This window comes from Panthera onca, chromosome B4 (genome assembly GCF_046562875.1).
Source record: "Panthera onca isolate mPanOnc1 chromosome B4, mPanOnc1 haplotype 2, whole genome shotgun sequence".
NCBI lineage: Eukaryota > Metazoa > Chordata > Mammalia > Carnivora > Felidae > Panthera > Panthera onca.
Window position 1 is genome coordinate 141,270,446 of NC_138345.1, and position 24,128 is coordinate 141,294,573.

Consider the following 24,128-nt stretch of genomic DNA (forward strand, 5'->3'; position numbering starts at 1 on the left):
GCACCACTTAACCTGAGGCTGAGCTCCCCGGGCACGGCAGGGGAGGCCGACGGGACCCCAGATGGACCTGTGTCTGTGTTAGGGTCAAGTGCTGGGGTGGGACTCGGGGCCTCAGGCTGTTAGTGCCCTGGGCTGAGGAGGGCTGGGTTATGCTGATCGGTCACAGGGGCTGTTAGTGCCAGATGTGGGGGGACGTTAGTGCCCACGACTGCTCAGTCACACGGGGGTCATCAGTGCCAGGTGTGGGGGAGCCAGCCTGTGTGGCCAGTACGGTACCTCGGGGAGTGGTCCGTCTGGAGGCCGAGGCCGCCATGGGGTTGGACAGCGTGGTGACCCTGGCTCTGGGGCTGGGCACTGGGGGCACAGCAGAGAAAAGGCTCAGGCCTGACCCCAGGCCCGAGGGTGTGCCCAGCATGAAGGGCCTGTGGTCCGAAGGGACCAGCTAGAGGGCTGGGTTCCCACCAAGACCCCCGAGGGCCCCAGAGATAGCGAGGGCCGATGCCAAGGTCCTCTGAGCTCTCTTGGCCCTCAGGGACAGGCCAGGGAGCAGAGGGCCCAGCGGCAGGTAGGATCAGAAGAGAGGTGGGACCCCTGGGCTCTCCTTCCAGTGTCTCGTCCACAGCCCATCCCTGTACCCTCGGCCCCCACAGGCGCTGGCCAGAGCTGCTCACAACACACACCAGCAGGAGGAGCCCATAAAGCCCAGCCTAGAGAGGAGGAGGCCTGGAGCCTCGGAGCTCCCAGCCCAGAGCCATGGAGGCCAGTTCATCCAAGGACAGAGGCAGGGCTGAGCCCCGGGGGCGGCGCATGCTCAGTAGTGTCACCTGCCCGAGAGCCAGGCCCCAGGCTTATAGGCTGGGATGGCCCGGCCAGGGGGCACAGGGAGCCCAGATGAGGAAGCTCCACGGTGCCCTGGGCCCCAAAGCCTGCTCCCTGCCCCATTCCAGGCCGACCCACCTCCGCTGAGGGCAGCCGGGCACCATCCGTACCCACCATGGCAGTCGCCACAGACAAGCATGACACCAGCTGCCACACCACAGGCAGGAGGAATGGCGCTCGCAGGAAGGACGCAGGGTGTCCCTCGTGACACGGACACAGCCTGGACTGGAGCCCACAGACAGCTGAGGCTCTGCACGCCCCTGAGCAATGAGGGAGAGGACCCATTCTCTGAACTCAGGGGGACACCAGAAGGCAGCACCAGTGGGCTTTGGGGACAAAGATACCCAGGCAACATTAGGGGAAGACACAGGCACTGGGGACAAAGAATCGGGGGGAGGGTGCCACCTGTGGGTGCTACTCACAACGGCTGGAGAAGGCAGAAGGCAGGACAATGGTGAAACCATAAAACCTACTTGATGAAGGACTTTTGTGTTTAGAAAACCAAAAAGCACTTCAGCTACAGAGAGGAAAGCTCCCAGCACAGAAACAAGAGAGGGGCAAGGACTGCCCCTGGAGAACGGTGGACACCGAGGCTGACCCTCCCTGTAAGTGACTACAAGGGCACCCTGGCCACCCCTGTTCCAGGCCCGCTTGGCCCCAGGGCCCAGCAAGTGGTCACAACAGACGTCGCCGGAGGGCAAAACACCCTGTAGTGGGAGCCGAGACCACACAGGGACAGAGGCTGGTGCTCAGATGACAAAGGCAGTGCTGTGCAGAGCGATGCTGCGCGGGGACCCTCCTCAGGCCTCGACAGGGAGAGGCGAAGGCCCTCGTGTGTTCTGGAGACCCTCTTGCCACAGGAAGGGGTGGGAGGGCCACTGTGAGGCCCCGTGGAGTGGGCACAGCAGGAAGAATCAGCAGGATGTGTACACTTCCAGAAGGTTCCACCCACGGGTGGTGCCGCCAGCCCCCAAAACCCACCCGTGCACCCCAGTGCATCTGGAGTTGGGGCAACAGCAGAGAAGAATGCAGAGGAGCACGAGAATAGGGATGGGGGGGGGTTAGGCAGGCGTGCCAACAAGTGACCCCGGCGTGACATCGGCACCAACCCGCACGTGTGTCATCTACCACCTCTCAACACACGACAGCCAGGACGGCTCCAGGTGTGGCATCAAACCAGGCATGGCAACCAGGCCTCCCAGGTGGACACCGTCAGCACATCTGCTGAGGGCCAGGCCAGCTCAGGGAGCCTCACGGATCCAGGGCCAGGCCCCAAGCACAGACACTCAGCCTGGTCTGGACAGTGATGGCTGGAGTCCTGGGTCCAAGGACTGACCCTCAAGGAGCCCCAGTGTCTATCAGCCAGACCGAGAGGGTGAGGCAGACCGGGCCACGGCATCCGTAGGGATCCAGGCAGAAGGACGGGGGAGATGGGCTCATGGGATCAGTTGGGGTGAGACAGGGCAAGGAGACAGGGGCAGCAGAGGATGGGGGCACACGGAGGAGACGGGATAGGGGAAAAGGGGGAAGGTCAGGTCAGACAGGGGTGATGGGCTGGAGGGGGCGGGGGAGATGAGGGGGAGGATGGGGTCAGGGAGAGGCAGATGGGGTCAGCTAAGGGGCAAGCGGGATACCGAAGTGACTGCCGTGGAGCAAGGGCCCTGGAGGACGAGACCGCCTCTGTTCTGACACACCCTCCTCCCCTTACAGAACGGGGGCCACGTGCCCTCCAGGCCCCCATCAGTGTGCTCTCCCATCTGAAAGCCTCTTCTAGAACCCAGCACAAACATGACTCACCTCCCCAGCAAGGTCCCCGCTTGTCCCCAGGAGGTCAGACCAGCCCTCTCCAGGGGCCACAGACCCCATGAGCAGCAGCACGTGCTCCTGCATCACTGAGCATCTCTGGGGCCACCCCACACCGGTGCCCCGATGCCCAATGGTGAGAGGCAGGGTCCACTGGTAGTCCCCGAGCCTGTGCCCCAACCTCCCAGGCCTGGTGCCTCTGCTGCGCACTGTGACAGCAAGACCCTGCCACATAGGACAAAGGGCAGGCTGGGTCCTAAGGCCTGGATCCACCGGGGGGCAGTGAGTCCAGGGGGCGGATGTTGAGAGTGCCTATGGTGGGGACAGGGACAGGGAGACTAGCAGACAAGGCTCGAGGAGCCAGGACAGATAAGAAAGGTATAAAGCAGTCAGACAGCTTTGACAAAGGGTGGGCCAGAGTGCCGGGGGGGGGGGGGGGGGGGGGGGTGCTGGACAGGACAAATGAGGAGGAGGGACCAGACGGGGGTTTCAAGCGCGGTGTCCCGTGACCTGGAGACTCTGGAGGCAGGCCACGGGCAAGAAAGACACGGGGCTCAGCCAAGGCAGGAGAGAGGAGCGGTCCAAGTAGGGTCAGGACAGTCACCTGACCCCACGCCCCAAACACTCTGCCCCCTGGCCGGCCCACCTTTCATCAGTGCCACCACAAAATCTCCCGGAAGCCCTCCCACCTTCAGGCACCCCTCACCGTGGCTGCCCACATGGGTGGAGGAGAAGCCGCTGAGGGTATTGCGCCCTGACGCGTCTGCGTAGCGGGGCATGGAGCTGACCACGGCCTGCAGGTACTTCTCCTGCTCTAAGCTGCCCGAGTCCGCCTGGGACTGGCCTGTGGGAAGAGGAGGAGGAGGAGCTGGAGCCAGGCAGGGCGGGGCGGGGTGGAGGGCCCAGCCCCACGCACGCACGCACGCACGCACAGCGACGCACAGCGGGGGAGTGGATACCTGGAGAGGGCGCGTTCTGGGCCTTGAACAGGCCGACGACACCCTTGCCGTGCAGGCCCCCGGAGCGCAGCAGCACGGCCTTGGAGCGCCCGCTGCGCCAGCACACCACGGGGAACCGGTTCTGGCGGTAGCAGCGGGAGACTCGCTGCAGGGCGTTGTCCTGGACGCTCTGGGGGACGATCAGCAGCCCCGGGTAGCTGCGAGGAGTCAGACTTGTGAGCGTGGCAGGCCAGCCCTGGATGCTCGGCCAGGGGCCCCCAGTCCCACGGCCCCCTGGGGGCCACCCTGCCCGCGCCCCCTGCCTTCCGCCTCCACGTGCCTCTTCTGCACAGGAGCCACGCGTGGCTGCACGGCGCGCGCTCACCTGCGGCAGATGGCGTACATGCGGTTGACCGGGGAGATCCGGAAGGGCTCGGACTTGGCTCGGCTCAGGCTACTGCTCAGCGTGCCCAGCCCCAGACGCTGGTAGTCCCGGCAGCACGCCCGCTCCACCAGGCTGCTCATGGTCATGCGATCCGAGGGCTTCAGGGCCGAGGAAGGGGTCAGCGTGCTGGGCTCCAGCTCCTCCGACACTGGGGCAGGCCAGGCACACGGGGGAAGTCACCCACAGACCGCCCGGGCCCCAGCCCTCCGCGTCGGGGGGGGGGGGGGGGGGGGGAGGGGGTCTTCGCCCAGACCACCTGGGGCTTCCCGTGCTGCCACCTGAGATCTCGTCCTCCTGGTCATCAGGAGGCGGCTGGCCCCGCTGCTCCCAGCTCGGGGGGTTGTACTTCTTCCGAGTGACGTACTGCCGTCCGATGGTCCTCTTGGCATTCTTCACGAGGTTCCGGGACAGGGTTCTGGGGGCGGGCGGGCACAGGGGTCAGCAGAGGTGAACGGAAGGGACAAGGGGACACGCCCACGGTGCTTCTGGGAGGGGCGGGTGCGCCGGCCTTGGGGCCCCGCTCCACACCTGAGGGAAGGGCCCTTGTCCTTGGTGGCGCGGGGCGGCCGGCCCGGCGTGTGGGCAGAGCCCAGGGTGAAGGCAAAGGTGCCCCTGATGTCTGGCGGGTACCGCAGCTTGTGCAGCTGCTTGCGGAAGAGCTCGGCGCTGTCGGACCCCACCTCCTCGTCGAAGGCCATCTTTAGCAGCTGCAACAGACAAAGGCCCTCAGAGGTCCGGGCGGCCTCCCCGGGAAGCCGTGCGCGCCCCGAAGCCCGGCAGGGGCATCCTCCTGAGGGACAGCAGGACGTGCCTGAGGGACAGCAGGATGCGCAGGGGCCGCTTATTACGGTGTCTGCGGCCGCGAGGCTGAGGAACCTGGTCCTTCACCACGCGTGATGGTCATTTGCCTAGGTTTCGGTGGTGCGGGGCACACAGCGCACGTGCCAGACGCGGACTCGAGGGTCAGGGCCCCGCAAAACAAACAGAAGGGCCCCAAAGGCCGGCACGTCACACAGGCAGACGGCACCGAGCCAAAGCACGGCAACTTGCGCATAGACACAGAAACCACAAACGCCGCAGGAGACATCCGGCTCAGCGGCAGCTCCTGAGGACGAGCCTGAGGGCTTAGCTGCCTGCCGCACAGTGAGAGCCACGCGCCAGGGGCCCCGCCCCTCCCCGGTACCCCCGCACCTGGAATGTGCAGGAACGCAGCTGCAGCCCGTCCTGCAGGAGCTGGTCCACGGGGGTCTGCACGCTGATGCGCTTCTCCTTGGTCAGCGCGGCCACCGGGAAGGAGCGGACCACCACCTGTTCCCCGACTTACCACAGGCCGGGCAGTCAGGGGGAGGGGAGGGGATCACAGAGTCTTGGGGTACCAGAACTATGGGGGGCCCCGGGCAGGTGGGAGAGGGGCAATGACCTATCTTGCGCGGGGACCCTGCACCCCTGAGAACGGGAGAGAGAGAGGCAGGAAAAGTCCCGTTCGCTCACCCCCCCCCCCGGGCCCCGGGCGGGGAAGGGAGCGAGGGAAGGGGGGCCGGGGACAAAGCGTCCAAAGGCTCACCCAGGGGGTCGGTGGGCATCCCCGTGAAGATGACCCGGTACGTGGTGAGGAAGACGGCGCCCTCGGCCGGGAGCAGAGCGGGGCCTCCCCCGCTGCCCCCCGCACCCTCCTCGCGCCCATCTGGCAGCAGGCAGACACGCAGGCCGTCCAGCACACACTCCTCGCCGGGCAGCAGGCGTGGCCGCAGCAGTTTGGGCTGCTCAGGGACAAGGGTGGCGCCTCAGGACGCGGCCCGGGCCCCGGGGCCGCGGCCCTGCCCGGCCCCCGCTCACCTTCTGGATGGGGGGCAGCCTCTTGCTCTCGCGGTGCACGGCCTCCAGGGTCTCAATGTGCATCTGGACGATGTCTGGGGGAGAGCGGTTTTCACGCCCCGGGCCCCCACGTCTGCCCGGCTGAGGGGAGTGTTCCCACACCCAGACCCCCCATACCTGGCACCATGACATGCAGCCCCTTGAGGTGGTCGCTGGTGACCCCACTCTCTGTGCAGACCTTGTCCACAAAGCGGTTGATGAAGCGGACCACGGCCCCGGCCACGTCGCAGGTCTCCGCGTCCTCAAAGCCGCTTTCCGTGTCGTAGCTCTCCGCCACGCTGCCCGCCATGCTAGGCCAGGGAGGGGGCGAGGTGGGCACAGGCCCACCCCACCGAGGCCCCCCCCCCCCCCCCCGCAAGGCCCGCGGAGCCCCGGCCGCACCTGTTGGTGACCAGGCTGTTGCTGGCACTCTCCAGGTCGCCCAGCCCCGCGCGCTCCCGCAGCAGGCGGCTCTTGCTGCTGTCCAGGGGCAGCAGCAGGTAGCTCATGCGGTTGGCGTAGTGGATGGCCTGGCTGAACACCGTGCTCTCCTCCTTCTGCACCAGCTCCTGCTGCTTCTCGCGGCTCAGGGTCGGCCACAGGCGCCGCTGCTCAGATGCCACGTCCAGGGCGGAGCGCTCATCCTCCCGTGCAGACGGCTCCCCACCCTGCCGCGGCACCCGCGCAGGTGAGCCAGGCCCAGGCCGGGCTGGCCCTCGCGCCCCAGGCCCAGGGGTCCCCGCGCACCTGCGGGTGGTCTCGGTCCTCGGCGGGCTCCAGGTAGAGGGCCCGGATGTGGGTCTGCACGTCCCCGTAGAACATGGCCTCCCAGAACTGCGGTGTGCTCCACACCACGTGCTCCTGCACGCAGCTGTATGCAAACTGGGTCACTCCCGGGCTCAGCTTCTGCAGGGGCCAGGTGGGGGACATCAGGCACGGCAGGAGGGGCAGCGGGAGGACCCCCGGGGCTGCCCCGGCACTCACCCGGCAGAAGGCCGTGACCAGGGGCAGCAGGGCGGCCGCGATGCCGTGCTCGTCCAGGGAGGTACAGTCCTGCGAGAGCCGTGAGCCCGCTGGAACCACCCCCCCAACACCTACTGTGCCCCGACTGGCACTTCCGCCCAAGCAGCAACTCCTACCACTGTCCCCGGACCGTCTGCACCGGCTCCCTAGAGGCTGCCCGGGGGCTCGGGGCAGGAGACCCCCTCCAATAACAGTTCTCTCCCCCGGCCGCCATCCCCACCGCAGACCAGCACCTCCCCAGCTGTCAACGTTGCCAAGAGAGGTATCCTTAACAGGTAGAATGGGGAGCCCTGCCTGGCCTGACCCTTATGGCCGTATGGGCAGCAGGGGGGAGGCCCGGCCTCACCTGCAGGCAGCAGTTCATCATTCGGACAACGAAGTCAAACTGCTGGTGGTCCAGGACCGCCCGGTTCTGTTGCACATGCAGGTGCAGCTCCTGGGTGAGGCAGCGGCGGGCCGCGCGCCCTTTCAGAGCCCTCAGCACAGCTGGAAGTAGCTGGGGACACGGGAGCATGGGGGTTGGGGGCACGAGCCTACGAGGGCACACGTCCAACCGTGCCCTGGAGGAAGGGGGGGAGGCACAGGGCACAGAGTCCGGGAGGGGAGGGCAGTGGGCACCTGGAGGGCCAGAGCCCAGGCTCTAAGCCCAGAGGAGCTCTGGAAGCTGTCCAGGTCAGGTGTGTCCAGACTCCGGGGGTTCCCTGCCCTGTAGAGACTAACACGTCAAGCAGACCCAGCCCTCCACACACACGCAAGCCCACGAAGATGGGGACACCACGTGTTCACAAGCCAGCGTACAGATGTGCCAAGGAGGCCCCTCGGCCCTGAGCTCCAGCACGCGCCGGCTGCCGCATCTGTGGCCCCTCTGTCGGCCAGGCCTCAGTGTCCAAATAGCACAAGCCTAATACAGAGCTGGTGGCCGGCTCAGCATGAGGCAGGCCACAAAGGGTCACATTCTTGTTCTCTAATTATTTTTCTTTTTTTTTTAAGTTTATTTTTGAGAGAGAGGGAGAAAGAGAGAGAGGGAGAGAGGGGAAGAGGGAGAGAGAAGGAGAGAGAGAGAGAGAGAGAGAGGGAGAGGGGGAGAGAGGGGGAGGGGGAGAGGGAGGGAGGGAGGAAGGAAGAGGGGGAGAGGGGGAGGGGGGGAGAGGGGGGGGGAGAGAGAGAGAGAGAGAGAGAGAGAGAGAGGGAGAGAGAGGGAGAGAGGGAGAGGGGGAGAGAGGGGGAGGGGGAGAGGGAGGGAGGGAGGAAGGAAGAGGGGGAGAGGGGGAGGGGGGGAGAGGGGGAGGGGGGGAGAGGGGGAGGGGGGGGAGAGAGAGAGAGAGAGAGAGGGAGAGAGGGAGAGGGGGAGAGAGGGGGAGGGGGAGAGGGAGGGAGGGAGGGAGGAAGGAAGAGGGGGAGAGGGGGAGGGGGGGAGGGGGGGAGAGAGAGAGGAGAGAGAGGGAGAGAGAGGGAGAGAGGGAGAGGGGGAGAGAGGGGGAGGGGGAGAGGGAGGGAGGGAGGAAGGAAGAGGGGGAGAGGGAGAGGGGGGGAGAGGGGGAGGGGGGGAGAGAGAGAGAGAGAGAGAGGGAGAGAGGGAGAGGGGGAGAGAGGGGGAGGGGGAGAGGGAGGGAGGGAGGAAGGAAGAGGGGGAGAGGGGGAGGGGGGAGAGGGGGAGGGGGGGAGAGAGAGAGAGAGAGAGAGAGAGAGAGGGAGAGAGGGAGAGGGGGAGAGAGGGGGAGGGGGAGGGAGGGAGGGAGGAAGGAAGAGAGGGAGAGAGGGAGAGGGGGAGAGAGGGGGAGGGGGAGGGAGGGAGGGAGGAAGGAAGAGGGGGGGAGAGGGGGAGGGGGGGGGGAGAGAGAGAGAGAGAGAGAGAGAGAGAGAGAGAGAGAACGAACCCCAAGCAGGCTCCATGCTGTCGGCACAGAGACCAAGGCGGGACTCGATCCCATAAACCATGAGATCACGACCTGAGCTGAAATCGAGTTGGACGCTCAACCAACTGAGCCACCCGGGCGCCCCTTATTATTTTTCTTTGTAGAACGACTAGGGACCCTGTAGGCCCCTCACAGGAGACTGTGCCGCTGTGAACAAAAGACACATTCAAACTGGCTGTCACGAAACCCGAGGTGTTCACAAACACCACACAGGGCGATTTTTACCAATGGAAAAAAAAAAAAAAGCCGTGTGTGGGCCTGCACTCTTTTCACGGAGGAAGAAGGGACCCAGCAGCAGAAACCTCTAGCGTGTTCTGACGTCTAAGAGATGAAAGGTCCGTCCTGCGAGCCGCCTCGGCAGGCAGGAGCCTGAGACCCGGTGTCCCCCTGCCCCTCCCCCCCTCCTGCCCGCCCAGCCCCCGCCAGCTGCCAGCAGGTGGACTGACCCAGGCTCAGCGCTCTCGCTCTCCGCCGGGGCTCCCCGCCCCCAGCCGTCCTCACCTTCTTGGCCTCCAGCATCTTCCCCTCGAACACGTAGGAGATGCAGTTTCGAACCACCTCCAGCCGCCGTGCGCTGTTGCCGTGGAGCCCGCTGCTCCGCTCCAGTATGGCGGCTGGGGAGCAGAAGCCGCATTCACCTCTGCCCTCGTGCCCGCCCTGGGCCACGCTAGGGGCCCCCTCCCCATTACGCACTCATGGGGGGCCCCGAGGGCACAGCGGTCCTCCTTTCAGCCTTCACGGCCGGGGGCGCGCCCTGCATCTTGGCCGTGGCCTGGTCCACGATCCACTGCACCACGCCTTCATCCAGCCGGGGGAAGGGGCGGGGCGCCCGCCGCAGGTGGCTGGCCTCCCCCGGCTTCTGAACCTTGTGCATAGCCACGGCGGGATACGGGTTCTCCTGGGGGGACACGGGCAGGTGTGGGCAGGCGGCCTGACGCCAGGAGGCGCGATGACCTAGCTAGGCTGCTCCACCACCCCACCCGCCCCGTGCCACCCGCCATACGTTCTTGTAGAGCTGCTCTGCCAGTTCTTTGACGTGACGCAGGACGCGCTGGGGGTGGTTCTCGTCCGCCCGCATCCGTGCCACCTCATGAGCCACCAGCTGGGGGAGGAGGCAGGGTCAGGAAGGCCGGGCGAGGCAGGGAGCCGGTGGCGGGAGCTCCTCCCGCCGGGGCAGGGGCACACCTCATCAAACAGGTCCGTAGGACGGTAAGGGACCCCACGCTCCGACACGAAGCCTGCAAAGGCCATGCCCTCCAGCACCTTCATCAGGAAGTCATCCTCCACCAGCCCTCGCTGGCCCAGGAAGGCTGCCTAGGGGCACACCGGGGGGGGGTGTCAGTCCCTCAGCGCTGACTTCCCGCCTGCCTCCACCCCTCCCCCTCCCACGGCCCACCTTATGAAAGCGGATGACAGGCTCCGGGTGGATGCGGACCATGTGCAGACACCAACGATAGCCCTGCAGGAGCTGGGCAAAGAGCCGTAGAAAGACGGCACGCAGTTCCTTGTCCTGGGGCGCAGGTGAGTGCGGGTGAGCTCTAGGCCGCAGGCCCGCCCCAGCCCCAGCATGCGGCAGCCCTCCACCCACTCCAGGTTCCAGCTCTGCGCACCAAACACACCGATCCACGCTGTGCCCAGGCCTCCCGGGCACCCCTGCGCCCTCCTGCCCCTCCACCCTTCCTTCACACAAAGCCACGGCGACTCCTCTAAGACCCAGTGTCGACGGCCACTCCCGCACAGGCCCCTCGAGGACTCACACACACACACACCGCCCCCACCAGCGGCCCCCTGCCACCGGCCCAGAAGGGGTGGCTGCACAGGGTGCTTGGGTGGCCCTGCCCGCCGGCCATCGGTGGCAGCAGACCTGAGGAGAGGCTGCGGGCTTAGCGTGGGCCCCCCCCCCCCGCCCCCCCCGCACTGGAGCCGCAGTGACCCCCACCTGCATCTTCAGGGAAGAAGCGTTGGCTGAGGGCGGTGGGAAGGCGAGGTCTGCCAGCTCCAGCTCCGGGTCCAGGACCTGCAGCAGCAGACGGGAGCGGGGTCCGCTGCACAGCAGCCCCGGGCTCCGCGGTCCCCTTACTGCCAAGCGACCCCACCTCAGCTTCCCCGAAGCCACCGGTCCCGCCTCACCATGCTCAGCACACTGTGTGTCTGGCTCTGCAGGGGCTCCGGCAGGGGTGGAATGTGCACACACTCGGGGACAGTCACCGTCCCTCCATCGAGATCAGCGACGATCACATCCAGCTGGGGACCAAAGGGAGCAAGCGAGCGGTCAGGGGCCCGCAGCCGGTCAGCAGGGCCGGGAACGGAGAGGCAGGCACAAGCCACAGGCCTCACCAGCTCTTGGGTCTCTGCCTGGAAGGCCGCGTTGACCCCGATGATGAAGGGGGTGGGTGTGCTGAGCACCTCCAAGAGCTGTGCCGGCAGGATGGGCACGTAGGTGAAGCTGCAACAGACCGGGGCTCAGCCCAGGGGGCCCGGGCGGGGGGGGGGGGGGGGGGGGGGGCCGGGGAGGGGGCGAGGCGGCAGCAGAGGCACCTGTATCTGAGGGGGAACAGCAGCGCCAGGAGCCCCCGGCAGGCGTCCGAGAGGCGCTGGTAGCTCCGGGACAGGAAGAGCACCTTGTGCTCGGTGAGCGCGGCGCAGAACAAGGACAGCACGTTGGTGATGCCTGGAGAGAAAACACAGGCGTGGAGGGCCGGCGCTGTCAGAACCCCACCTCTGACTGCCAGCCCCCAGGGAGAGGACAGGGAGGGCTGTGCAGGCTGGGGACGCCCGGGCTCACCCAGCTGGCGGAAGAGCAGGGCCACGCTGCAGCGGCTGATGGGCAGCGAGTCGGCGAGCGGGGTCTGGATAACCTGCCGGTCACCAGCCCCCAAAGAGATGGTTCTCTGTGGAAAGAGAGGGGCCAGTACTCAGCTGCTCCGACCAGACCCGCGTCAGCCCGGAGCTCCTGACTGGGCCGAGGCGAGACCGGCCAGGACAGGCGGCCTAACGTGAGGGAAAGGCCGCGCCTGGCCCGGCGGCCTGAGCAGTGCTGCAGAGAAAACTCAGGGCCTCTGACCTGGGGCAGGGTGGGGCCTGGGTGGGCAGAAGAAACAAAGAATCCATACCACTCCATCCTCAACAGAGTCCAGCTGCACAGGACGGACAGGCAGAGAAACACAGTTAGACGCACCCACGCGTGGGGATACTGACCAGGGAGCAGAGAGATGAGCGGACATCCAGAGACAGGCACACCCGAGGAGCAAGAGGACACAGAAACTGACAGATGCCAGATGGGGAGCCAGGCAAGACACGGGACACACAGGCGAGCAGGCAGGGCCGAGAAGGGACGACAGGTGACGGCAGCGCCAAGACGCAGGACAGTGTCCATGCCGAGCCCAAGTGCCCAGGGACTCCAAGTGCCTACAGGCCGCATGCTCGTGGCCTGGGACACCTGAAGGGCCGTTGCTCTGGGTGGACAGCAGCTGCCCCCAAGACCCACCTGTGAGCCCCCAGCCAGGGGGATGATGCATGTGAGCAGGTTCCCGATCACGTTCTCCAGGCCCACGTTCAGGCCCTCCACGTGGATGGTGTAAATGAGACCCAGGCTGTTCTGCAAGGACCACAGATTGGAGAATGGCGGCACATCCGGCGGGGGCGCCCCGTGTCCGGCCTCGAGCCCCGGGTGCTCGCCTCACCCTGAACACCTCCGCGTGGTCCAGTCGAGATACCAGCACCAGTGTCTTTGGTGCGAACAGCTGGCCAGGTGGGCCAGGCGTCACAGGGGAGAGTCGCACCGGGCCACCCTCGTCCGCCTCCTCCTCCCTCTCGGTGGTGTCCTCTGTGCACACCACTTCCTGTGGACAGAAGCCCCGTTTGCCCAGCTCTCAGGCAGGTCCCGCGAGCCCGGGGGAGGCAGAGGGAGGACACAAGTGACTCAGACGGGACCAGCCCTCTGGGAACTCCGGCTCCCGTGGGGTTGAGGCCCCAGGACCTGCCACACACAGGGAGACACAGCCTTGGACAGAGGCAGAGGGTGGTGGCCACAGCCGGAACCCCTTGCGGCTGTACCCCAGAGCCCCCAAGATGACCTGTGTGGGCTCCGCCGGCTCCCAGAAGGTCAGGCAGGCGCAGTAGTGCCGCTCAGAGTTGATGTCGGTGAGGACAGCAACAAAGAAGGTTGGTGGGTTCCTCTCAGGACACAGCTGCCACCCACTGGGCTGGCAAAACTGCAGGGAAGGGTGGGTAGGGGTCACCAGTGAGCTCGCCTCAGTGAGGGTCACCTCGCCCTTCCCCACAGAAGGAAGTCACGGCCCCTGGTCTCCCCGCGTGCACAGAGAACCTTGTGACGCAGGACGTGGTCTCTGCCATCACGAGGGAAGGACGACATGACACAATGTGGGCACCAGGTACCCTGCCAGCCAAGCCCAGGACCTCCCCCCTCCTCCCCCCGCAGCAGCTCAGACGTCCCCTTATGCGTGGTGGGGGCTGGGCCCTGCGCAGGCTCTTCACGGTAGTGCCGGCCTGCCCACCCCCGTCTCAACACCCCCGACTCACCAGCTCGATGCCCTGGGGGAACGGGTTGTCTTCCCAGTCCTTCTCTGGGAAGCGCTGCAGGATCTGGCCCTGGCCTTCCCCACTCCCTGAGGACAGGAGCAGGCAGTCAGGGCACCCACCACCTCCTGCACGCCCACCCGGTCGGGGGCCTCGAGGGTCTCAGATGGACACATCCTCTACTGCCCTGGCTTTCATCTGGCATCAGACCAGCCTCCACTCCCAGGCCTATCATTTCCCTAAAAATATCTTATGAGGGGAGGACCCCCAGGCGGCCACAGATGCCAGGGCTCCCAGAGTGCACGGAGAGAACCCCCTGGCATGGGATGTGGAGTCCTGAAAGCCGTGGGCTGGGCCAGGCCAGGCACAGAAGCCCCTTCCCAACACGTCGATACCCCCAGCCGCCCACCAGCAGGTCAGCCCTCCATCGAGGGGAGAGCAGCTCTGGACGGTTCCGCAGCCAACCACCAGCTTCGACACCTGGTCCCCAGGACTGCCCGCCCCCCACCCTGCTAGGTAGTGAGCACCACGATGACAGTGGGCACCCACCTCACTCAAGAGGCACAGGGGTCTCACACCTGTTGTCTGAGCCGGAGGAGAGGATACCCAGGCCTGAACTGCCACTCACACCACTGCCTCCGAGACGGACAGGCCCAGCACAGGACCCAGAGAGGGGTGGCAGGAAGGATGGAGACCAGGTCTCAGGACACCCGCTAACGGAGGGCCCTCCTGAGTGCTGGGGATCTAGCAACTTGCAGGGGTCTATCCCCTGCCTGTGCAGCCCTGGGTGCCCTGGGCCAGGGAGGAGGTCTGGGGGCAGGAGGCCCAGGTCTGCTTCCCCCTCTCTATGCCCTGGGCACAACTCCCAGCTCAAGTCTACACTGGTGGGGTCAGAGGCCCCCACCTCTTGTTCACCCCTGGAGAACCAAACCGAGAGGCATGATGAGGGCCGTGTCAGGGGGCCACTCACCTCAGATCCGTGGAGGAGGGACACAGGCCTCTGTTCTACCTCCCGCTCCCACCCAGCGCAGCAGCAGGGTAAAGCAGGCTAAGACAGAAGCCTCCCTACCTTCATGTCCCACACGTGACATGCAGGTCCCCGCACAGACCGGCTTTAACACTACTGCCCACACTAGCAGAAGAGCGGGAGCAAACAGGGAAGGAGAGGGCACTCGCACGAAGCTTCTCTGAGGGCCTGCCCCCAGGCCCTGAGAGCCAAGGCGCACACCTCCGAGGGCCTGATGGACGCAGCCCCCCCCTCTCCCACCGCCCCAGACCAGCCAGCCCAGCCCACCCTGAATGTGCACAGGAGCTACAGGCAGAGCCAGGGGCCTGGGCACCAGCCTGGACCCCTGGGCGGTGATGAGCAGACCCCAGGACCTTGACAGCAGAGGAGCTGGGCTACGATCTCTGGAGACCACCCACCCTCCAGATCACAGAGGCAATGCCAAGGAGGTCGGCAGCAGGCTGGTTGTTGTGGGGCTGGAGGTGGCGGTGGGGCGATGGAGGGCCGTGACTCTGACTCACAAAACCTCAGTTTCCTGCTCCCCTCCCCCTCCTGACACCCTGAAGAGAAGCGGCAGACAAGAGGAGGCAGGGAAGAGGGACAGGTGTGTCTGCTGGGCCATACCTATCCACACAAAAGCACACATACACACACGTGGCCCACTGAGACAAAGCCCCTTGGGGTCCCTCCAGGCCCACTCCCAAGGGCCACCCTCAACAGGTCCACGCCAGCTCACGGCTTCTCTCCCCACCCACTCCCCCAAGGGCTCACTTGTGCGCAGCCCCAAATCACCATCTGGGCCCAGGCCTGGCTGGCACCCAGGGCTCACCCAGTTCTTGCCACGAGGCAGTGGGCGGAGGAAGGAAGAGGGGGTGTGTGCAGATGGGGACAGCAGCCTCTGCCCCACAGCCTCCATCCCAAGGCCAGGCAGCCTTTGGAGGGCTGCTGTCAGCAGCCTCGCCCCCCAGGGAAGCAGACAATGTAACTGGCCATTGTCCACCCCCCCACCCCCACCCCATCCATCCCGTGAAACATCAACTCCCACTTGCAGGGCTCTGCCCTCTGAAGAACCAACTGGAGGCTTTCCTCGAGCTGTCCCAACTGCCTATGCCAGCAAGCATCCCCCCACCCCAGCTCCTTCTTTGCACCATCATGGCCCTAAACTTGCCCTTCAGGTCTCAGCCCAAAGAGTGCCCCCTCCTCCAGGAAGCTCTCTGCACCCTGCCTGGGCCTGGGGCCTAGAGTCGGACCCCCAGGACCTCCCTCCCTCCACTACACCGCCCCGTGATTCCTGATGCACCTGCTGGCTGGGCCAGATGGGAGCTCCACAAGCAAGAAACTACGTCCCTGTGTCCATGGCCACACCTGTACCTGGCACAGACCGCAGCCTAATTAGGGCTTGCTGAATACATACAGCCAGCTACACGGCCATCCCCCACGCCCAGGCCCACTCACACCCCACGAGCAAACAGGTTCCTGGGTCAGAAGTGCAGGGCAGCTTTCGGAGCCCCGGGGGCTCCGGGACAGGCAAGCCCTTCCTGGAAGGGCACATCGTGGAGAGGCCCTGACCCCTGCTCTCTCTGCAACCCTCCCTGCAACCCAGCCCACACCTCAGCTTTGTGCTATCAGGGGTCAGGCCCCAACTCGGCTGCTGGCGTGCACAGGAGGTGGGGGGGGGGGGTACTTTGCCATGCCCCTCAGTGTCCCCCGCTCACTTGAGCCCTTGTGGCCACGGAGGTGACCTGCAGTGGCTGAGTTCCCTGCCCCACCAAGCTTCCTGCACCTCGGGATAGCAGGGAGGGCATCCCCTCAGCCCTCGGGGATAGAACTGATCCAACAAGCACCATCATGTGTCCCGGGGCGGGACTCTTCGGGGAGCCTTAGGAGGAAGGGCACCAGAGTCCCCTGAGACACAGATGGGGACAAGCACTTCCTCTTGCAACCATGTCCCCGCAGCCAGCCGTGTGGGGGCTGCAGGCCTGAACACAGGGCGAGAGAACACAGAGCACGCGTTCTGTCGTCCGCTGGCAGTGGCCGTCACCAGTGCCAGGCTCCGACGCCTGGAGGCCCGGCCCAGGCCAGCATGCACTGTGAGCAGAGGCAAGGGAGGATGGCAGCCTCCCCTGCTGCCCCGCCCGTCCCTCCACACACCGCAGCACACGCGGGTGGGTGGGACTGGCTCAGCTATAGGAAGAGGGTGAAGGAAGGACGGGACCTTCCCGCTGCTCCACCCACCCAACCCCAACACACAGGCCATCCCACCGGCCACAGCAACAGGATGTGCGAGGGGCTGAGGCTCTCCAGAGGTCCTCCCCAACCTCCCCCCAGGCAGACCAGACTGGCTCCCAGGGTGGGGGCTGGAAATCAGCTGAGGCCATTCCAAACAGCCCCAACCTGCTCCAGAGGGCAGGAACATGGGCGGAGAGAGTAGACGGGGCCCAGGAATGTGGCCCGCTCAGCACAGCCAGGACTGAAAGAGGCCAGGCCATGGGACAGAAGGTCTTCTTCTCAAATGCTGGGATGGGGTCAGGGAGAGGGCCACCAGGAGGGGTCCAGCCCCTCCTCCCCGGTAGACCAGCTGCCTGGTCAGATCAAGAGTGTCTTCTGCTCCCAAAGACACACCCTGGCGCCAGCCACGCCGTGTGAGATCAGCTGACCGCTCTCAGGGACCTCCGAGGCCAGAAGCTGGGCGCGGACCATCTGTCTGGCCCCCACAGTGTCCCCAGAGCTGGGCCCAGGGTGCAGGTGCTAAACCCATGTCCTCAGTGAAGGAGCTCCGACTCACCAAGGGAGGGGTCTGCACTCTGAAAGTAGGGGTTCCGCCCAGCCCCCTCCCCATCCTCCTGCTTGCAGAGATCCACCAGGTGGTAACCATAAAACCAGATGCTCCCTCAGGCCGGACCCCTGCATCCAGGCCCCGCATCCACCAACTCCAAGTGGGATGTCCAGATCCAGGCCAGGACAAGAGAGCCACCACTTCTATCCTCGCCACTGAACCCAGGAGACCCTGCATCCCTGCCCTGCCAGCACACAGGTTCCTATACCTCCAGCAGAAGTGCCCGCTGTGCCAATGCCTATGGGTGTGCACACACCTGCTGCTCATCATTAATAAGGCATCCATCATTTCCTGGAACTTCACGCTTGTGTCCACCTCGTGCTCGTGGAAGCCTGGGAGGTCTGTGTGACTCATTCCAACTCCAGATGAAAACACTGAGGTGCAGAGAGCTGGGAGACTGGCCTGAGGTCAAGGGCTACGAAGTGGCAAAGCAGGTGCCACTGACTCCCCCTCCCCCTCCCCCCGAGCAGCACTCCTACCACCTGACTCTGCCCTCAGGTCTACAGCCAGGGTCCCAGGCCGTGGGCTGATTCTTCCCAGCGATGCACCAGTCCTGCCAACAGAGGCCCTGAGGCTGGTTGGCCAGCCAGCAACTGACCAGCTCCCGCACGGAAGGCAATGGTTAGGTAGCTCCACGGCCCCCACCCCTCCTGCAGTGGACAGCTTGGGAATCCCTCCTTCCTGACACTCAGGGTAAGCAGGAATTATGGGCTCCAGCTGTCTCCCCTGTCTTCATCAGAGACCGCAGGCGCCAGGGGCGCCGAGTGTCGCAGCCAGCTTGTCATGCCACCTCTCCCCTCCCTGATTCACCTGCCACCACCTGGCCTCTGTCCGCGGTATCTGCCTCCCCAGCCCCTTCACACACCACTCTCGGCACTGTCAGCTTCCAAGCCCACTCTGTTCATGTAGCTCCTGCCCTGGCACCCAGCCCAGGGCCCCTCACACCGGGGCAGCCCCTCGGCCGGCTTTGTTTCCCTGGATCCCATGCACCCCTGTGCTCCAGCTGGCATGGCCTCCTCACTGCCCCCCACGTGCACCTCGGAACAGACAGTTCTCTCTCTGTGGGCCTGTACAACACTGACAGCGAGCCTGACGCGTGCAGACTGGGAGATGAAGACAACTGGTTCTTGCCTGCAAAAACTCCCTCTCTGAAGGAAGACACGCTCACGACTGAGGGTGCCAGGGGATGGATCCTTGGACAGACAGGAGCAGAGAAGAGGAGCGAAGACTAAAAGAGCACTGAGGAAGGTCTGGAGTGTGCAGGGTCCAGCGGGTAGTCTCAGCAAGAAGCAGAGAAGAGAAAAGTCTGGGTCCTGGGTGATGACACTGGCAACTGGGCTGATGAGAAGCAGCACAGACTGGGGGGCTCAACCCCACCTTCGGTCTCAAGGGTAAGCCCCACTGACCACACAAGCCTCCCCTGATGACATGCACCGTCCCCTCGTCGGGATTTGAGCCCACAGCTTCATTCTGGGTTAGCCTCTGTGGGGGCTCAGACCAGGCGATCAGCCTCTCGCCTGACTCCCCTTATGAATGAAGGGAAGAGCAAGGAAACCTTGGTGGGCTGCTCGGAGGAAGAAATGAGATCATGCACACACAAAAGGCTGTGCAGGGCCTGGCACACGGAGCGCACTCCCCAAGCCACTGTCTCCATGGCTGTTGCTGATGTCATTGTCGGGCTCCGTTTTCTCCTACCCCCTTGGGCTGAAGGGCTCTCAGACACAGGCAGTGACCCTAGACATGGACCTCCTTGACATCGGCACCAGTCACCACAACGATCCCCCACCCAGGGCTTGGCTTGCAGACATGAGGACCGCAGGCCTTCTGCCAGGAATGCTCTTCTCTCTCTCTCTCCTCCTCACATCGCCTCCTGAAGTTCTCCCAGTTAGGGCTCAAACGCCACCTCTCCATGAAGCACTCCTTAAATCCCAGCGCTCTTCTGCATCCCACCAAGCCTCCCTGACCTGAGACATCCCACACGGGCGGGGCGGAGGCTTCAGACCAGAGGCACTGGGGGTCAGAGGAGGGGCTCGCAAGCGAAGGATCCGTGCCCCTGGAGGCAGAGCCACCCGGCGGTCGGCCAAGGCAGAGAGGGCCCATCCCACCCAACTGGGAGAGGGGAGGCCGAGCCGGCTCCGGGCCCTCCCACCTCCCCGGCCCACGCCAAAGCTCTGCCTGACCCGGTTCTGCCCTGAGTGCGGTGGGCAGGTTCGGCTCGCCGTGTCGCACTGCCCTGCTCTCCTCAGGGCGGCCGCTCCTCCCTGACCCCGGTCCCCAGCCTGGCAGGTGCCCCAGACGACCCTCGCGCTGGCGCGACGGCCGCGGCCCGCCCGCCTCGCATGTCCCCGCGACTGCCCCGGCGCACCTGTCCCGCCGCCCCGGCTGACCCTTCTCGGTCCCCAGGCTCCGGCCCTCCGCCGTCAGCCATCGGCCGCGGGCCCGGCACTCACCGCGCGGGTGCGGCCCGAACGCCACCAGAACGAAGTAGTCCGCGAGCCGCGCCATGGCGAGGGGCGCGGGCGGGCTCCGCGGCTCGGGGACGCGAGGGTGGCGCGCTCATGGCCCGGCCCCGGCCCTGGCCCGTGCTCCCCGGACACCCTGGGCCCGCTCCGCGGCGGCGGCCAGGGCTCCCGCCGCCATCTTCCCAGCCAGCCGGCCCGCCCGGCCGCGCCGTGCGCCTGCGCGGCCTCGCCCCGCCCCCCAGTCATGGGCGGGGCTCGTAACTACGAACTCCCATTGGCCCAGTCGGCGCGGGCTCGGTTCCCGGGGGCGGGACCCCGCCCAGCACCGCCCACACGGGGCCTGGGCACCGCCCCCCGGGTGCTGACAGCGACGGCGGCTCGCGCGGGTCAGCTGCAGGTGCGGCCCGGGTCGCAGCTGGTCCGGGAGCTCCCGGCTCCTACGCCGGGGCGGAGAGGAGCCGGGTTTCGCTCCAGCGAGCTCCCGAGGCCCCGGGGCTGTCAGTTTGGAGGAAGACAGAAGGGCCCAACCCTGTCCCCAGGCCTCCCTGGTCCCTTCAGGGGCTGCTAGCCTGGCGACTGCCGGGGGAGAGCTCAGGGCTTGCCCTTGGCGTTCGCAGCCCTTGGATGGCTCGGGCCCCACCTGGAAGCCCCACCTAGCTGGGATGAGACATTGAACACACGTCCTTTAAAAAGTTGCGCTGGCCGTCCCGCTGTGAAGAGCCGCGTCCTAAGCCGTGAGCGCTGGAGGCCGCCCCGGTGCCTGGGAGAAGACTGCACCCAGCAGAGTCCCTGACAGTGCCCACCACCCACAAGGACCAGGGCTGTGCAGGGCCCTCCCGCGGTGCCACAGGGATGGGCAAGGGGGACACGGGGTCTACAGCAGGACAGGCGAGGAGAGGAGCTGCAGAGGTGGAGAGAGTGAGCTGGCAGGACTGGGCTTGTTTTCAGATGCTTGGCTGCGCCAGAACCTATGAAGGAAAGAACTGCTGGCATCCGTATTCCACTCCCTTGCAGGAGCCGGCTGGAGAATGAATGAAATTCAACCCAGCGACAGGAACTGAGAGACCCTACCAGGGGTACCCTGTCCCCGGCGCCCCTCCTGGGGCACAGGCCCAGTCACACCCTCCTCTGCTCCTGTCTGGTACTGGGTACATAGGCTGAGAAGTCCTTCTTTTGGTCCCAGCTGGTTTCCGTCACTTATACCCAAAAAGACCCTCGTTGCCACAGGACCACACCATTGAGCTCTGCATAGGGTGGACAGGCAGGGTCCCTGGCAAGTCCTCTGGCCCCTAAGCCCGGGGCTGGCTGTCCCTCAGACACTGTGGAGACCCTTCGCCCCACCCTCATGCCCTAAGGAGCCCACTCCTTGCAGCCCTCTCAGAGATGCCTCAGGGTCAAGCGTAGGTTTGGGGTCCTTCTAGACCACGACGCCCCCACCACTGAGCTTCTCACCATTGGGTCTCCTGACCACTGCATTGTCCAGGTCACCGCCAGGGGTGCTTGCTTCTGCCTGCTTCTCCCTCTTCCGGAGAATTGTGCTTGCTCTCTCGCCTCCTCTCTCCACAGCAGAGTCAACCTCCTTATAGGGAGTGACTCTCTCTGGCTTTCTCCTTTCCTCCTCTTACCCCCACCCAACGTGACTCCCATTGCCTGTCCTCTTGCCCATGTCCTCATCAGCCCACTGTCCCCGCCTGGCAAAACTCAGCCACTCACAGTCCTGCACCACCATATAGTGCAGAGTGGCCGTGATGACCCCATGGTCCAACTGCAGATGGACGTTCTCCCATCGCCCAGCCTGCTGATGTCTGGTCAGTCTCTGGTCCCACCTGCTGTGTCTCAGAGATGACCGCACCGGCCCTCCTTCACAGAGGAAACAAAGCCAGCAGATGGAAGGCCTTGTGTTGCATTACCCCCAAGTCTGCCCCCACACCCCAACTCCCCCCCCCACCACCACTTGCTGTTCCCTATCAATGCCCCCTTTTCTCAATCTTTTTCTCCCTACGGATCCTGGACATCAGGATTAAACTCCATCTCCCCACCTTTTCTTCTTTTTAATTTTTTAAATGTTTTATTTATTTTTGAGAGAGAGACAGAGTGCGGGCAGGGGAGGGGCATAGAGAGAGGGAGACACAGAATCTGCAGCAGGCTCCAGACCCTGAGCTGTCAGCACAGAACCCGAAGCAGGGCTCAAACTCATGAACCATGAGATCATGACCTGAGCCGAAGTCAGACACTCATCCGACCGAGCCACCCAGCTTGCACCCTAGCTTTTCTTGCCCCACACAGATTTCTTCATTAGAGAGTTCTTACAACATTCACCAGCACCACATGCCTCCTGTGGCCCAGTCTCTGCTCACCAGGGAAACCTCTGGTCTTCTTGCAAATTTTCACAGGTGAGCAGCTCCTGCAATGGAGGATTACTGAAAGAAGCCCTTCGGTTTCTCCTTGGAGGGCACGTGGACAGTTACAGACAATAAGTACCACGAGGTGTGCTATAGAGGGGTCTGTGGGATCGTGGAGGGGGCCTCTCATCCAGTCGGGAGGGACAGGGGCAAAATAAGCAGGTAGACTGAGACTTGAGGGCCAGAGGACACGCCATCCACCTGTGGGGTTTGGGGAGGTAGAACCCCAGGCCCAGGAATGCAGCGAGCCATGGCCTGTGAACTTCACTGAGGTCTCCCTCCACTTTCCCAGATTAAAAACCTTGTGGAGACAAAGAAGTTTGATTTAACTTTTCTTTATCGGAAGGGTGAGTGATGTGATCACCTTTGAGTTTTGGAAAGATGGCCCTGGAATCAGTGTGCCAGACAGATTGGGGGGAGGGGCTGGCAAGAGGAGAAGCCGCTGCAGAGCCGCCGCCCCGGGGGCCTCTGCCCACCCCTTCCCCGGCTGTTCCTCCAGAGCTGGCATGCGGCTTCTGTCCCCTCTCTTCACTCTCTGTGGACAGAGCTCACCATACCTCTCACCTCCCAGAGCCCTGCCATCTATGAGACCCCAGAACTGTGTTCCAGGTCTGCCCTCTCTTCAGCCCAGACCCATGAGGCCAGACGGCAGCCGGACACCTCTGCCAGGATGACCTCAGGGAGCCAACCCCTACCTTCTCTCTAGGGGCTCCTGCATCAGCAAACAGAACGGTTGACGCTCCTCACCTGCCCTCCAGTGACACTCCTTTCTCTCTGACCCGGCTGCTCTGCCCCACACACCCCTCCTGCTATGCAGCATTTTTCTAAGATAAATATGATGGCATCACTCTCCTCCCCCAGCTGGTAAAAATAAATGAACAAATAGAAACCAGAATAACTGCTGATGCCTCCCTACCTTCCTCAGGACGTGAACCAAGCTCTTTAATATGGCATGTGTCCAACACTTGTTCATTTATTCATCCAGCAAATGTTTATTGAGCTCCCATGGTGTGCACAGCAGGAGGAACAGAGAGTGACCAGGTCATCCGTGATGACTTTACAGAGGGAGCTGGACCGGGGCAGCCAAGACAGAAGAGGAAATGTGACGGGCACAGAGATGCTCAGATGATCAAAGAAACATCTGGGGTGGGGACGATGGGGTGATTATCCCTTCTCAGATTGACGAAGACACCAAGACCCGCGAACGTCGAATCCATTACTGGTTGACAGCGGCCTGGCACAGGCGTCGCGGCGAGGAAGTCGGCAACGCCTGTCAGCGCAAACACAGGTTCGCCTGCAACCAGAATTTCCACTTCTAGGAAAGTATCCTTTACGGACACTTTTGTGAGCTCACAACGGAAGGGCTCTTACTCTTGGAAAGACTGGAAATGGCCTGATTGCTCATTAATAAAAATCAGTTAAGTAGTTACAGAGCACCTACGTATTGGAGTAGGGCCAACCGTAGGAAAGAACGGAGGTCTCGGGGTGCCTGGGTGGCTCAGTTGGTTAAGCGTCTGACTTCAGCTCAGGTCGTGATCTCACAGTTTGTGAGTTCGAGCCCCACGTCAGGTTCTGTGCTGACAGCTCGGGACCTGGAGCCTGCTTCAGTTTCTGTGTCTCCCCCTGCTCATGCTTTCTCAAAAATAAATAAAACATTAAAAAAAAAAAAAGAATGGAGGTCTCTCTGTTTACATATATTTTCACTCACATGTGCGTGCATAATACACACACACTACCACCTGGCCCTAGCTAAATATACCAGCATACATAAGAGAAAGTCAGGAATGGGGTGCCCACCCAGAAGAATCCATAGTGGATGGCGATGCAAGGGTCCCACGTTGTACTTACTTAAACTTCTTACAAAAACCGTTCAGTACTTCAGTAGTGTGGAAAAAGAGGGTAGAGATTTTTCAGAACACAGCTGTGAGGGGATCTTGAGGAAGGGTCTCCAAATCACCTTTGTGAGGAACTGAATATCTAGCCTGAGTTCTCCAGCCCTGATTCTGGCCAGGCTCCCAGGCCACT

General features: G+C 64.1%; 1 protein-coding gene across 3 annotated transcripts in view; it reads right to left on the reverse strand.

Annotated features, from left to right (window-relative positions):
* The window catches only part of SBF1 (SET binding factor 1), a 30,312-nt gene extending 10,395 nt beyond the window's left edge, over nucleotides 1-19,917 (reverse strand). Inside the window, exons 1-30 of one of the 3 annotated variants that reach the window (XM_078449234.2) lie at nucleotides 19,690-19,917; nucleotides 19,204-19,292; nucleotides 13,401-13,486; nucleotides 12,935-13,072; nucleotides 12,542-12,700; nucleotides 12,346-12,456; nucleotides 11,644-11,749; nucleotides 11,397-11,529; nucleotides 11,196-11,304; nucleotides 10,989-11,102; nucleotides 10,798-10,875; nucleotides 10,255-10,368; nucleotides 10,044-10,172; nucleotides 9,862-9,960; nucleotides 9,552-9,756; nucleotides 9,360-9,472; nucleotides 7,289-7,438; nucleotides 6,904-6,972; nucleotides 6,667-6,825; nucleotides 6,322-6,587; nucleotides 6,058-6,230; nucleotides 5,902-5,975; nucleotides 5,630-5,825; nucleotides 5,257-5,384; nucleotides 4,594-4,772; nucleotides 4,344-4,480; nucleotides 4,006-4,213; nucleotides 3,642-3,838; nucleotides 3,389-3,526; nucleotides 277-354 (exon numbers count right to left, since the gene is read on the reverse strand). In XM_078449234.2, coding sequence (XP_078305360.1) covers nucleotides 277-354; nucleotides 3,389-3,526; nucleotides 3,642-3,838; nucleotides 4,006-4,213; nucleotides 4,344-4,480; nucleotides 4,594-4,772; nucleotides 5,257-5,384; nucleotides 5,630-5,825; nucleotides 5,902-5,975; nucleotides 6,058-6,230; nucleotides 6,322-6,587; nucleotides 6,667-6,825; nucleotides 6,904-6,972; nucleotides 7,289-7,438; nucleotides 9,360-9,472; nucleotides 9,552-9,756; nucleotides 9,862-9,960; nucleotides 10,044-10,172; nucleotides 10,255-10,368; nucleotides 10,798-10,875; nucleotides 10,989-11,102; nucleotides 11,196-11,304; nucleotides 11,397-11,529; nucleotides 11,644-11,749; nucleotides 12,346-12,456; nucleotides 12,542-12,700; nucleotides 12,935-13,072; nucleotides 13,401-13,486; nucleotides 19,204-19,292; nucleotides 19,690-19,799 — 4,045 coding nt within the window. In that variant the 5' untranslated portion in view covers nucleotides 19,800-19,917. The remainder of the gene's footprint in view (nucleotides 1-276; nucleotides 355-3,388; nucleotides 3,527-3,641; nucleotides 3,839-4,005; nucleotides 4,214-4,343; nucleotides 4,481-4,593; nucleotides 4,773-5,256; nucleotides 5,385-5,629; nucleotides 5,826-5,901; nucleotides 5,976-6,057; nucleotides 6,231-6,321; nucleotides 6,588-6,666; nucleotides 6,826-6,903; nucleotides 6,973-7,288; nucleotides 7,439-9,359; nucleotides 9,473-9,551; nucleotides 9,757-9,861; nucleotides 9,961-10,043; nucleotides 10,173-10,254; nucleotides 10,369-10,797; nucleotides 10,876-10,988; nucleotides 11,103-11,195; nucleotides 11,305-11,396; nucleotides 11,530-11,643; nucleotides 11,750-12,345; nucleotides 12,457-12,541; nucleotides 12,701-12,934; nucleotides 13,073-13,400; nucleotides 13,487-19,203; nucleotides 19,293-19,689) is intronic. The other 2 variants (XM_078449232.2, XM_078449233.2) reach the window with 2 other exon arrangements.
* Between the last annotated feature and the right edge of the window lie 4,211 nt (nucleotides 19,918-24,128).